General features: G+C 30.5%; 3 protein-coding genes across 3 annotated transcripts; all 3 read left to right on the top strand.

The window, feature by feature from the left end:
• The first annotated feature begins 685 nt into the window (after positions 1 to 685).
• On the top strand, positions 686 to 2,597 carry LOC139772261 (chymotrypsin-2-like). Its single transcript, XM_071705796.1, has 4 exons — positions 686 to 787; positions 1,097 to 1,422; positions 1,690 to 1,944; positions 2,390 to 2,597. Exons 1-4 carry the CDS (start codon positions 742 to 744, stop codon positions 2,537 to 2,539), a joined length of 777 nt encoding a protein of 258 aa, XP_071561897.1. The 5' UTR covers positions 686 to 741; the 3' UTR covers positions 2,540 to 2,597.
• Positions 2,598 to 4,862: 2,265 nt separating this feature from the next.
• Positions 4,863 to 8,066, top strand: LOC139772260 (odorant receptor 10-like). Its single transcript, XM_071705795.1, has 7 exons — positions 4,863 to 5,106; positions 5,568 to 5,837; positions 6,266 to 6,734; positions 6,978 to 7,077; positions 7,225 to 7,344; positions 7,418 to 7,573; positions 7,866 to 8,066. The coding sequence occupies exons 1-7, from the start codon at positions 5,076 to 5,078 to the stop codon at positions 7,917 to 7,919; spliced, it is 1,200 nt and encodes a 399-aa protein (XP_071561896.1). The 5' UTR covers positions 4,863 to 5,075; the 3' UTR covers positions 7,920 to 8,066.
• Positions 8,067 to 11,033: 2,967 nt separating this feature from the next.
• LOC139772252 (odorant receptor 10-like) lies at positions 11,034 to 14,090 on the top strand. The gene is made up of 7 exons (XM_071705785.1): positions 11,034 to 11,064; positions 11,535 to 11,804; positions 12,130 to 12,598; positions 12,842 to 12,941; positions 13,184 to 13,303; positions 13,379 to 13,534; positions 13,816 to 14,090. The coding sequence occupies exons 1-7, from the start codon at positions 11,034 to 11,036 to the stop codon at positions 13,867 to 13,869; spliced, it is 1,200 nt and encodes a 399-aa protein (XP_071561886.1). The 3' UTR covers positions 13,870 to 14,090.
• Positions 14,091 to 14,299: the final 209 nt, after the last annotated feature.

The raw sequence follows: 14,299 nt of genomic DNA, 5'->3' as shown, positions 1-14,299 counted from the left end.
AATAATATATGTATATATAAAGCACATCAAACGTAGTTAATTAATTAAGTCATTAATTAAGTTAATTTTTCATACACTTTTTATAATATATTATATTTTTAGTTGTTAAGGACATGGTGATTATATATCGGTTTTGCTGGACATAGAGAAAAACAGAAATCTATAAAAATCAGATAAAAATCTAATTTTACTCAAGAAGTAATTTATTTATATTTATATAATCCAGATTTAAATCTAAATATGATAAAGTTTATTATTATAAGATATATGCATGTCTTATTTACTTAGAAAAACTTGTCAAATACATGATGTTCAATGTTGTTGCATTATTGTGATTTAAACCATACATTTCTTTCAATGCTATAGAGAGATTTCATCAAAGTACAACCAATAATATTTTATTACTGTTAAAATATGTTGTTATTATTAGATGTATGATAACTCGGATTATTTTTATAAAAATATGTAACATTTTATTCGCTTAACTTACAAATATCACTCATAATGCACGGTTGCTCATGAATTGAATAAAGATATGAACATCTTAATATCGTTCTTAATTCAATATCGCATCACTGCGATTTCTACGATAATCTCGTTATAACGCAATAAAAATGGAATAATTAATATTATTCACAGCTGTGTACATATTTCGATACGTATATAAATTGTACCATACGCATTGGCCAATACTGTGTTTCCCAAAGTTTGCCAGACACAGTGTAAAAGCAGACCTACGCAATGAAACAAATAACGTGTATCCTGATCGCATTGGCGACCATCGTAGGTAAGTAAAATATCAAAAACTTGATAACGTATTGTATGGCAATTTAATAAGCTCTATATAATTAAATTTCCCTTTTTTAATATTATAATTAATCTACCTTGTAAAAGCATTATACATTATATTTCGTTTGCATATATAAAAACTGTGTATATAAATTATATATAATTGCATACTGTACAACATGCTTAATCGTCACCATATTCTCATTGCATTTACCGTATTGTGTTGTATATATTAAAATACTTTTGAAAAAAATTATTAATACATTGTATGAGAGGTGTTTGAAACTACTTTGTTATACATTTGCAGCTGTTTATGGCGATGAACCAGAGCAGTTAGTGAATGGAATACCCGCGAACATAGAAGACTATCCGCATTCCGTCTCCATAAGGGTCAACAACAACCACATTTGCGGCGGTAGCATAATTGATAAACAATACATTCTAACTGCCGCGCATTGCGTGGTGCCTCTAATTCGCGATTCCAAGAAAATGCAATCTACGACCGTTGTTGCTGGCTCGGCCTACCTTAATTCAGGTGGAAAGGCTTATAAAGTGCAAAGACTGTGGATCCATGAAAATTATAATCCCAACAGCCCTTCGGGTAGAGCCCCTTATGACATCGGTTTGATAAAGGTACAATTTTAATGTACTAATATACATATTACAATATACTATTATATTAGTTTATAATACATTTGTAATATGCACGTACGGTACACTTTTTTCTATATCATTTATAAAAGTAATAACACAGTGACAGACGTCACACACACACACACACACACACAGAGAGATAGAGGCAGGCAGGCAGACAGACAGACAAACGCAAATGATAAAAATAATACGTACTTTTTTAATTACACTTCTACAGTCTAGTTTATTAATATAAAATATTTTTAGCTGACTTCACCCATTCAATTTGGACCAAAAGTACGGCAAATTGGGCTTCCAAGAAGGAATATAGCAGAGAATGACGGCGTTACGATTGCAGCATGGGGTGCTATGGGCCTCGGAAAACCCATACATAAAAACTTGCAGAAATTGTACGCAAACGCCATGCTTCCGCAAGAATGCCAGCAATATCATGGAAACTCTATGCTCATTCATAACAACGAGTTCTGTACCCTCATCAGCTACGGAACTGGATTGTGCACTGTATGTAACATTACATTACATCTAACAGAATGCTCGAACGCATATCTGATTTTATTGTTGCGCGTTTTTTATATTTAATATTTTTCGTCTGTATAAATAATACATTTTACAATAACTCTTGTTCAATCACGACGATATACTGAACATTATTTGCATTACAATATTACATTCCTCGTATCTTGTATAGGATAATATTTTACATCATAATTAATTCATATTTATAATAACATTAATTCTCAAAGTAGGATTCTTATATAATTATTTCTCTCTTTATCATCTTAACTGTTTATAGAAATGATAACGCTAAATTACCGGAGTTCTGCGGTCTTAAATAAATTGCCAATTTTGGATTAAACGTAACATGAAAGATATTATCAATCTCATTCATATAAGGCATACTAATCTCCATTTACAACAATAAATAATCTCCATTTTTTTGTTATAGGGTGACAGCGGTAGCGGACTGCTTCGAAATAGCGACAGAACCATTGTCGGTCTGGTGTCTGGTGTAAGACCGTGCGCCATTGGTTATCCCGATGTATACACCAATGTCTACACCTTTGTTCCTTGGATCCAACAAAAAATGAGGCTCTAATAACATCTTTCTTTATGTATTACGTATTCTTAATATTTAATAAAGATCATTGAGCAAATGTATAGTCACCATTTACATAAATCAAACATTTACATAAATATAAATGTATCGTAGATATCTTTTATTATATGTTATTATTAATGTACATTATTGGTTTAGCTCTTACTAATGTGCGCGTGCAAAAAAATAGCTGAAAATTTACTTGAGTTCCTTTTTCATGTTTATTTCGACAGAATAATAAGTTATTAATTTATCAACTTATTTAATTAATTGTTTAGTATCAACTAAATTATGTTAATTAATAAAAAAAATTATTAAATTTAATATGCAAATTAATATAGAAGTTATTACGTAATACCAAAAAAAATCAAAAGTATATGTTTGTTAATGATATCTAGAAATATTTTACGTATAGATTATTTAATTTTTTAATAACCTTTTAAAGTCATAGATTTTATATAATCTCGACCATACCCCATTATGCCCCGTGGTCCCGTTATGCCCCGGATTTCCCTATTTATTTTTCAGATATTTTAATATCGTTGAAAGTACATTCATTTTATTACTACTCGGTTTACTACATTACTATTATTTGGTACACTATTTTTTCTACAAGCATTTTTATTAGTCGCGGTAAGTTACAAAAAGAAAATCAACTGCTTGTCTTGAATATACATAATAATGAATTAGCATGTAAAGATGTGAGTCTAACGTCAAAATTCCTTAAAGTTGCAAATACAAAAATCTCGGCTGTTTTATTCTTCTAAAACTTATATTAATTATTAAAAATATAATAAAGTTTACCACATTTTGCATCTAGAATACTTAATCTATGTAATATTTCAAACTATTATTATAAAAGTAGATGTTATTGTTCTAAATAGTACATTAGTATATCTTTAACGCGCCAAACGAAAAACGATGCAATAAAAGAATTTATTTCCTTTATAATATTATGATAACTGTGTTATTTATTGCACTACTCTGTATGTATAAAACATTTGCTATTCTCGTAAATAACGATGTACGAAGTTGTTAAAATGTTTCCACTCTTATGTCGTATTATATAAATCGAATTGAATACATTGTTGCCCCTTTTCCGCTTATTGATTCTCTCGCTTGACTCGCTTCGTGCTGCGAGAGTCAAACGCACGCATTAAGTATTATTCACTAATTCCGCTAATGTATTTCGACACAGTGCATCAAGATTTATCAGTGTTTTAGAGCGGTATTCATAGTCGGATCTTATTTCAAGACCGTCTTAAGTAATGTCTTAAGATGCTAATACGGTCATTTCATTGGCTGAACGAAGTCTTAAGACTGCTTTTGACCGGACTTAAGACGATCTTAAATATAAGATCTGACTATGAATACCGCCCTTAGTCTTATATTTCGCTCATTCAAAGGTATACGTGTCATAGTGCATCGTAATCACTTACCCTTACTAGATAAGAAGAACCGTAGAACTGTGATATTACTTTTCTCTATCTAAATACTTTATCCCGCGAGCGAACAGGCATCCGTAACATTATTAATCCATGAGTTGCATGTGTTATTATGAGTCCTATGTTACAAAGTTATCTGTATAGTAATGTTAAGCACGTTTCCTTCAATCAGCAGATACAGCACTCGCGTAATTTTAATTACAAAGATAATTGATGAAAGATACAAGCCATCGAATAATTGTTTCGCTTACATCTGAGCGCGACAATGCAACTGTCAAGTGTCAGTCCTGTCACTGTCGCGTTACCATAGGATACTGTACATACACAGGATACTATAAACACCGCGCGCATGGGTAGTCGGAGGGTTTTCGTGGTGGTGGACGGTAGCACACCCCCATACGTAGAATGCGCATGCCTCGCCGTTGCCTGGACAGAAGAGAGGGATGATACGACAGGATAGCATTAAAGTCCAAGCAAGAAATTTGCTGCAAAAACTGTCGATAATTTTACGACGTACATTTCAGATGAACTCTATAAACTTGGGATATAGAGAGAACAGGGACGCACGATAATTTCCTGAATTTAAAGAGGACCAGAAAAACTCAAAAGATTATTCAGCTTCAGCTAAGCTTATAATAAAGTCAGTTATAGAAAGCTTATAACAATAATTAAAAGTTCTAAAGATTGTTGCAATTAAGATAATTTTTCATTTAATAACTAAATAAATTTGTGTTACTCTGTTCGTTATAATAATAAATCAATTTGCATCATATAATTGATACATTATGTAGTACCGATTCTCTATGTTATTAGGTTTCTCTACTGTTATTATAATCACATAAATGTAAGCAACATTTACAGTTGCGGCCCTATCATCTGTCATAGCCTGTTAGTCGTTTCAGCCTACTCCATTATGAAACTATAGCATCTGGTAGTTGTCGCTGAAGTGTGAATCGACATTTGTAACATTCAGGGTTCTCTACACTCCGTAGAACGATCGCAAAGTTTGCAAACTTATATACGGAAGAAATTGCCACTCTTAAGATATATTCCTCTTCCGGAAAAACATTGCAACATATATTAGTCTTAACATGGATGTCATTGAGCCTGACAAAAACGCAGGTACTTGGAATAATTATATTAAAAATAAATCGTAACTTATGCTTGTAAATATTAAAATTACTAGAAAGACTATCGACATTCTACATATTCTCTTAATTTAATAACTATCTACATATAGAAACTTATGTCAAAATACAATAATATATTTACAAAATCGATAAGAAAAATTTTTCAGAATATTATTGACAAAAGAGTTGATTGAAAAATAAGGTCAATCTGACTATAATAAAAAATTTTTTAATGATAAAATTTACAATAATTATTTGAAATTGTCACATTAATATTGCCGTTTAAATAATAATTATTTATTTAATAAATTTTACAAAATAATTTTAAAAAGCTTAATTTAATAACGATTGTGTATAATTGAACTTTACTACAATGTTTACTGTCAAATATTATAATTGCTATTATGCGTCACAACTAATGTACTATAATAAAAATTAATCTTATTTGTCTAGATTTCGAATGGGCAACTCGACTAAATCGTATCATGTTGAACTCAATTGGAATTTGGCCGAAAGCTCACAAAAATGCCTACGATAAGTTCTTGTCGAACGTACGCGCAACATTCACCTTTATCGTTCTTGTTTTTATTGGTGCGATTCCATTAATACATTCCTTAGTGAGAACTTGGGGTGACCTGATGTCAATGATAGACAATCTACAATTCACTTTACCATTAATAACGACTATAATAAAAATCGTAGTCATATGGTGGAAGAAAACAGGTAGGACACATAGAGGGACGAATTTTATACATAAAACTCATTACATTAAATCTTCTTTTAAGTGCTTAAATTTTGAATTATCGCAATAATATACTCATATCATAGTTTAAAATTGTAATATTACTCTTAAAGGAATACTGTGTGCAAGAAATTATTAATTTAAAAAACAGCTGTGTGTGTGTGTGTGTGAGAAAGAAAGAGAGAGAGAGAGAGAGAGAGAGAGAGAGAGAGAGAGAGAGAGAGAGAGAGAGAGAGAGAGAGAGAGAGAGAGAGAGAGAGAGAGAGAGAGAGAGAGAGAGAGAACTGAATGAGAACTGCCTACACATTTAATATATTAGATTAATTTTATATTTTTTCTGTTTTTCTGTGACTTTTTTTACTTTTAATTTCATACATCGTCCAATATAACACGATTTTTCATTTTAAAGATCTTTCAATGGTCATAAATATGATTGCTGAGGATTGGATAAAAATCAAAACCAATAAAGAACGGTGCATTATGATAAAGCAGGCCCAAAACGCCCGAATTCTCGCAATAATTGGTTACTGCTGTATGTTCGTGGGAGCTGGTACACTCGCGATCCTACCTTGCTTTGGAAAGTCTGTGAGATATATAACAAATATCACCGATCCAGATAAGATCTTACCTTTACAAACCCACTATATCTACGATAAAAATCAAAGTCCGTATTTTGAGTTCACATTCGCCGTACAGACTCTCACACTCTTTATGTGTATTGCGTCCTATGGCGGTGTGGATAACTTGTTCGAATTACTGATATTTCATTTGTGTGGGCAACTGGAGAATCTTAAAGAAAAGCTGATTAATATAAAACAATTTAAGAACTATAATGAAGGCGTGACCTTCGTTGTAAAGGAGCACATACGGCTAATCAAGTTCCGTAGAAATTTCAATATCCCAACATTTGAAATTACCAAATAAATATCTTTCGACATTTATATATTTTTTTAAATAATTATTATCACGTTAAATATTTCTCACAAAAAAATTAAATATTAAAAGTTTACTGCGTAAAAAGTCTACAATTACATGACTAAAGTTCGGAATAAATGTAAATTATTTTTAAAAATCGTGTAATCGTACACAAACGTCACTAATAGATAAAATTATTTTTAAAGATGTTTTCGTATTATCGAAAATACATTCACTTTACTATTACTCGGACTACTAATCTATTTCGCCATATTGTTCTGTTTGTACGGATTTCTAATCGTCGCAGTAAGTTTTCAAAAAAAGATTTTTATATAAAATAAAGGTACTTTTTCAGAAATTATATTAAAAAGTCAATGTTATTTGTTTTTTTTGCAGTAACATATAATTAATAATATAGGAATTTTGGGTAATACTGCTTAACTAATTTTTTAGATACTTACAGAAGGAAAAAAAATGTCAATGATGCGCTTTATATACCTCATAGCTGTTGTGATAAATCTTTGTGGGCACATGTGTCTGTTTTGTGCGGTGGGTGAGATTTTGGTAGCAAAAGTAAGTATAAGTATACTAGGAACACATAGTATATAAACATAGAAAAGTATTTTATATAATGTCACCTATGAAGTGCGAAGCTATGTACCATGCAGCTTATGAGCACGAATGGTACAAACTGAAGCCAAAAAAAGCAAAGATTTTGCTTCTAATAATGATTCGAACTAACAAGCCTCTTTATATTACGGCTGGGAAAATGTTTCCTATAACAATGTCGACGTTTTGTAACGTGAGTGATCTATCTATTTTATCATACTAATTAATGGTTATTATACTAAATGTTTTATCTTTTTAATTTCTTTTTAATAAGACATTAATTCTAAAAATATCTTAATATTAAAGAAATAATTAATTCATTATAATAAAAAAGAGATCATAAATTGCAATAAATTATAAATTACACTGACATAGGTTTATATTTCTCTTGTAGTAATAATAACATACGGCGTTCGTATTGCGTCTATTCTTATATTGACAATTTAACGTCTTAATATTTATCATATATGTTTTATGCATTACAGTTGATAAAAACATCAGCCGGTTACATATCGTTTCTATTCGCTATGCAAGGTTAAAAATCAATCATTTTTATCTATATGTCTAACCAACAGAAGAAAGATGTAAGAAAAATAATAACATTATTTTAAACATATGTACATATATTTAACATAAAATTATTGTAAGAGTATTCGGAATTAAAATTTATTTCAATTTGTGGTGTATTCGGGATGCCTGAGTATAAAACTATACAGGGTATACTGTATACTACATTTATTTAGTAATCTCAATAACAACACAAACTTATGCACATGCAAGCCATATATCGATTTCGACTCGACAACAATTAGACAAAGCATCTGCGATAATATAAATGTCGTTCCGTGGGAAGGATTAGCGAAATCTAAGCGAACATAGGTATAAGCGGATCCATGGTTTTCCTGGGGGTATCCATCAAGTGTTTCCTTAAACTAGCGGCATGTTATTCCTAGTTAACATGACATTCCTAGTTGACAGTGTCACATTTACTTACGTATATTTCCATGGCTTTGTCCATTCCACCACCAAAAGTGGCTACGAAGTAGCTATCGCTTCCATTTTAATTATCCCTGGATGAGCATTATTGTGTAACATCTGTAGTACTGATTCTTTAGCATTTAGCACATTCTGGTGTTACAACACTCGATCCCCATAAAACACAACCCTTGTGCGCAGATAACTTTGTTTGACATATTATAAAAAAAAAAGGTGCGAAACGATCTTCTTGTCATTCCGTTGGAAAATCTTGAAGCAATCATCGACGTACTCTGGATAGATGATGTACTGGATCGACTCGTGTATATTTTCCTATGTCCTTGTGTTTAATAGTATGTTCTGCATTGATTTCAATTTTTAATTCTCCTAAAGGTGAAATACTGAATTCCGGCGTTTCCATGGGCAATCGACTTAATGCATTTGCGTTTACCTGTCTTCTTCCTTACCGATATTCGAGTCTATATGTGTAAGATGCTAAGATTAAACTCCAACGCAGTAATTGCGGTGACATTACTAGAGATATTTTAACCGGATTAAACAGGACCTAAAAGTGAGCTTATAATCCGTTAGAATTGTAAAATTCTGTCCAAATACATATATGTGAAACTTTTTTACTCCAAAAATGATTGATAAATCTTCTTTCTGCAATCGTGAGTAATTCCTTTCTGTTTTGGATAATGAGTTTAATGCAAAAGCTATCAGTCTCTCTATTACCTTATTACTGTATAAAATATATATCTGGTCTCAACGTCAATAGAAAATATAATATATCAGAAACTGTTTTATGTCTTGATATTTTTATCAATACACAACCCACTTTAGAGATATATTGATATTTACATCAATTAAATCATACAACAATAAATACGTTTACATCGAGACCAAGTTTATTCTAATTTATATACAATTCCGTTGTTATAAAGGAATAAACTTCTATCTATTTCTATCTAATTCTGTTTTATCTTCTAGTTATATTAAATCTTCTTTTAACATTGCAATATCAACATTAAATATTAAAATAATTGCCATTTCTTTGTACTTTATTTTATAACATTGCCTCACATTATTGAGATGCTAAAAATGGAAAGGCAGTTAAGAGTAACTGCTGAGTAATTATTTAATATTAATTAAAAATTACTTTAAATAACAATAATTAAATTTAATGTAGTTTAATTAGTATAGAAGTTATTGCGTAATAAAAAATATATGTGTATTAATGATAATAACTAAAAATATTTTACGTATAGATTATTTAATTTGTACATATCTTTTAAAAAAATTTCACAATATGCTCGCTGGTTAGAACTTGGGGTGACATGCTTGCAACGATAAGCAACTTGCAATTCACCTTACCAATGATAGCAGTAACAATGAAAGTCGTTATCATATGGTAGAAGAAATCCGGTAATGTCAAACAACTTATTATCAGTTCAAACAAATTATAATCAGTAGCACTAATCTCGATAAAGCTTAAATACAAAACACCGCTTAATAAACGAGTTTAATTATAGATTTCAGAATAGATCAGTATATTGACAACTCTCCGTCATACAAAGTATCTCTCTTAATATGTATTGTAGAACTGTGATATTACTTTTCTCTATCTAAATACTTCATTCCGCGAGCGAACAGGCATCCGTAACATTATTAATTCGTGAGTTGCATGTGTTATTATGAGTTCTATGTTACAAAGTTATCTGTATAATAAATGTTAAGCACGTTTCCTTCAATCAGCAGATACAGCACTCGCGTAATTTTTACTACAAAGATAATTGATGAAAGATACAAGCCATCAAATAATTGTTTCGCTTACATCTGAGCGCGACAACGCAACTGTCAAGTGTCAGTCCTGTCACTGTCGCGTTACCATAGGATACTGTACGTACACAGGATACTATAGACACCGCGCGCATGGGTAGTCGGAGGGTTTTCGTGGTGGTGGACGGTAGCACACCCCCATACGTAGAATGCGCATGACTCGTCGTTGCCTGGACAGAAGAGAGGGATGATACGACAGGATAGCATTAAAGTCCAAGCGAGAAATTTGCTGCAAAAACTGTCGATAATTTTACGACGTACATTTCAGATGAACTCTATAAACTTGGGATATAGAGAGAACAGGGACGCACGATAATTTCCTGAATTTAAAGAAGACCAGAAAAACTCAAAAGATTATTCAGCTTCAGCTAAGGTTATATAATAAAGTCAGTTATAGAAAGCTTATAATAATAATTAAATTAGTTCTAAAGATTGTTGTAATTAAGATAATTTTTCATTTAATAACTAAATAAATTTGTGTTACTCTGTTTGTTATAATAATAAATCAATTTGCATCATATAATTGATACATTATGTAGTACCGATTCTCTATGTTATTAGGTTTCTCTACTGTTATTATAATCACATAAATGTAAGCAACATTTACAGTTGCGGCCCTATCATCTGTCATAGCCTGTTAGTCGTTTCAGCCTACTCCATTATGAAACTATAGCATCTAGTAGTTGTCGCTGAAGTGTGAATCGACATTTATAACATTCAGGATTCTCTACACTCCGTACAACGATCGCAAAGTTTGCAAACTTATATACGGAAGAAATTGCCACTCCTAAGATATATTTCTCTTGCGGAAAAACATTGCAACATATATTAGTCTCAACATGGATGTCATTGAGCCTGACAGAAACGCAGGTGCTTGGAATAATTATATTAAAAATAAATCGTAATTTACGCTTGTAAATATTAAAATTATTAGAAAGACTATCGACATTCTATATATTCTCTTAATTTAATAACTATCTACATAGAAACTTATGTCAAAATACAATAATATATTTACGAAATCGATCAGAAAAATTTTTCAGAATATTATTGACAAACGAGTTGATTGAAAAACTGAAATATAAGGTCAATCTGACTATAATAAAAAAATTTTTGATGATAAAATTTACAATAATTATTTAAAATTGTCACATTAATATTGCCGTTTAAATAATAATTATATATTTAATTTAAGTTTTACAAAATAATTTTAAAAGGCTTAATTTAATAATGATTGTGTATAATTGAACTTTACTACAATGTTTACTGTCAAATATTATAATTGCTATCATGCGTCACAACTAATGTACTACCAATAAAAATTAATCTTATTTGCCTAGATTTCGAATGGGCAACTCGACTAAATCGCATCATGTTGAACTCAATTGGAATTTGGCCGAGGGCTCACAAAAATGCCTACGATAAGTTCTTGTCGAACGTACGCGCAACATTCACCTTTATCGTTCTTGTTTTTATTGGCGCGATTCCATTAATACATTCCTTAGTGAGAACTTGGGGTGACCTGATGTCAATGATAGACAATCTACAACTCACTTTACCATTAATAACGACCATAATAAAAATCGTCGTCATATGGTGGAAGAAAACAGGTAAGACACATAAAGTGACGAATTTTATACATAAAACTCAATACATTAAATCTTCTTTTAAGTGCTTAAATTTTGAATTATCGCAATAATATACTCACATCTCATATCATAATTTAAAATTGTAATATTACTCTTAAGAAATACTGTGTGCAAAAAATTATTAATTTAAAAAATAGCTGAGAGAGAGAGAGAGAGAGAGAACTTAATGAGAACTGCTTACACATTTAATATATTAGATTAATTTTATATTTCTTCTGTTTTTCTGTGACTTCTTTACTTTTACTTTCATACATTATCCAATATAACACGATTTTTCATTTTAAAGATCTTTTAATGGTCATAAATATGATTGCTGAGGATTGGATAAAAATCAAAACCGGTAAAGAACGGTGCATTATGATAAAGCAGGCCCAAAATGCCCGAATTCTCACAATAATTGGTTACTGCTGTATGTTCGTGGGAGTTGGTACACTCGTGATCCTACCTTGCTTTGGAAAGTCTGTGAGATATATAACAAATATCACCGATCCAGATAAGATCTTACCTTTACAAACCCACTATATCTACGATAAAAATCAAAGTCCGTATTTTGAGTTCACATTCGCCATACAGACTCTCACACTCTTTATGTGTATTGCGTCCTATGGCGGTGTGGATAACTTGTTCGAATTACTGATATTTCATTTGTGCGGGCAACTGGAGAATCTTAAAGAAAAGCTGATTAATATAAAACAATTTAAGAACTATGATGAAGGCGTGACTTTCGTTGTAAAGGAGCACATACGGCTAATCAAGTTCCGTAGAAATTTCAATATCCCAACATTTGAAATTACCAAATAAATATCTTTCGACATTTATATATTTTTTAAGATAATTATTATCACGTAAAATATTTCTCACAAAAAAATTAAATATTAAAAGTTTATGACGTAAAAAGTCTACAATTACACGACCAAAGTTTGGAATAAATGTAAATTATTATTAAAAATCGTGTAATCGTACACAGACATCACTAATAGATACAATTCTTTTTAAAGATGTTTTCGTATTATCGAAAATACATTTACTTTACTATTACTCGGACTACTAATCTATTTCGCAATATTGTTCTGTTTATACGGATTTCTAATCGTCGCAGTAAGTTTTCAAAAACTTCTAATTCTTTTATTTGAAATAAAATTGAAACTAAAAATAAAACTTGTAATAAATATGTTGTTAAGTCAAAAATATATATTGATATGACCAGAAAAAGATTTTTATATAAAATAAAGGTACTTTTTCAGAAATTATATTAAAAACTCAATGTTATTTGCTTTTTGCAGTAACATATAATTAATAATACAGGAACATTGTGTAATACTACTTAACTAATTTTTTAGATACTTACAGAAGGAAAAAAGATGTCAATGATGCGCTTTATATACCTCATATCTGTTGCGATAAATCTTTGTGGGCACATGTGTCTGTTTTGTGCGGTGGGTGAGATTTTGGTAGCAAAAGTAAGTATAAGTATACTAGGAACACATAGTATATAAACATAAAGAAAAGTATTTTATATAATGTCACCTATGAAGTGCGAAGCTATATACCATGCAGCTTATGAGCACGAATGGTACAAACTGAAACCAAAAAAAGCAAAGATTTTGCTTATAATAATGATTCGAGCTAACAAGCCTCTTTATATTACGGCTGGGAAAATGTTTCCTATGACAATGTCGACGTTTTGTAACGTGAGTGATTTATCTATTTTATCATACTAATTAATAAAATGTTTTGTCTTTTTAATTTCTTTTTAATAAGACATTAATTCTAAAAATATCTTATTATTAAAGAAATAATTAATTCATTATAATAAAAAAGGGATCATAAATTGCAATAAATTATAAATTACACTGACATAGGTTTATATTTCTCTTGTAGTAATAATAACATATGGCGTTCGTATTGCGTCTATTCTTATATTGACAATTTAACGTCTTAATATTTATTATATGTGTTTTATGCATTACAGTTGATAAAAACATCAGCCGGTTACATATCGTTTCTATTCGCTATGCAAGGTTAAAAATCAATCATTTTTAACTATATATCTAACCAACAGAAGAAAGATGCAAGAAAAATAATAACATTATTTTAAACATATGTACATATATTTAACATAAAATTATTGTAAGAGTATTCGGAATTAAAATTTATTTGAATTTGTGGTGTATTCGGGATGCCTGAGTATAAAACTATACAGGGTATACTGTATACTACATTTATTCAGTAATATATTATAAAATATATGAAACATGGTATCAATCTCTTTCTCCTAAGTATGTAAGGATAATCAATATTGCACTCATCACCGTTCCATGTAAGACACTAACGTTATAGCCTCTGTCGAGTGTGGGAGGTACAACCCTAGAATGGCAGGTATAACCCCAGAATGCGCATGCTTCAGCGTTGCTTGAAATACAGAGAAGGGATATGAGAGAAGAATGATATTAAAA

This window comes from Temnothorax nylanderi, unplaced genomic scaffold (assembly GCF_030848795.1).
Source record: "Temnothorax nylanderi isolate EJ_2023f unplaced genomic scaffold, tnyl_v1.0 TNYL_tig0047_pilon, whole genome shotgun sequence".
NCBI lineage: Eukaryota > Metazoa > Arthropoda > Insecta > Hymenoptera > Formicidae > Temnothorax > Temnothorax nylanderi.
Note: the sequence above shows the minus strand (reverse complement) of the source record. Positions and strands in the feature narration are given on the sequence as shown.

Coding starts and splice junctions, on each gene's coding strand:
- LOC139772260 (XM_071705795.1), top strand. CDS start 5,076: ATGGATGTCATTGAGCCTGACAAAAACGCAG. Junction 7,078..7,224: donor ACGGATTTCTAATCGTCGCA/GTAAGTTTTCAA, acceptor CTAATTTTTTAG/ATACTTACAGAAGGAAAAAA. Junction 7,574..7,865: donor CAATGTCGACGTTTTGTAAC/GTGAGTGATCTA, acceptor TATGCATTACAG/TTGATAAAAACATCAGCCGG.
- LOC139772261 (XM_071705796.1), top strand. CDS start 742: ATGAAACAAATAACGTGTATCCTGATCGCATTGGCGACCATCGTAG. Junction 788..1,096: donor CGCATTGGCGACCATCGTAG/GTAAGTAAAATA, acceptor ATACATTTGCAG/CTGTTTATGGCGATGAACCA. Junction 1,945..2,389: donor ACGGAACTGGATTGTGCACT/GTATGTAACATT, acceptor TTTTTGTTATAG/GGTGACAGCGGTAGCGGACT.
- LOC139772252 (XM_071705785.1), top strand. CDS start 11,034: ATGGATGTCATTGAGCCTGACAGAAACGCAG. Junction 11,805..12,129: donor CATATGGTGGAAGAAAACAG/GTAAGACACATA, acceptor TTCATTTTAAAG/ATCTTTTAATGGTCATAAAT. Junction 12,942..13,183: donor ACGGATTTCTAATCGTCGCA/GTAAGTTTTCAA, acceptor CTAATTTTTTAG/ATACTTACAGAAGGAAAAAA.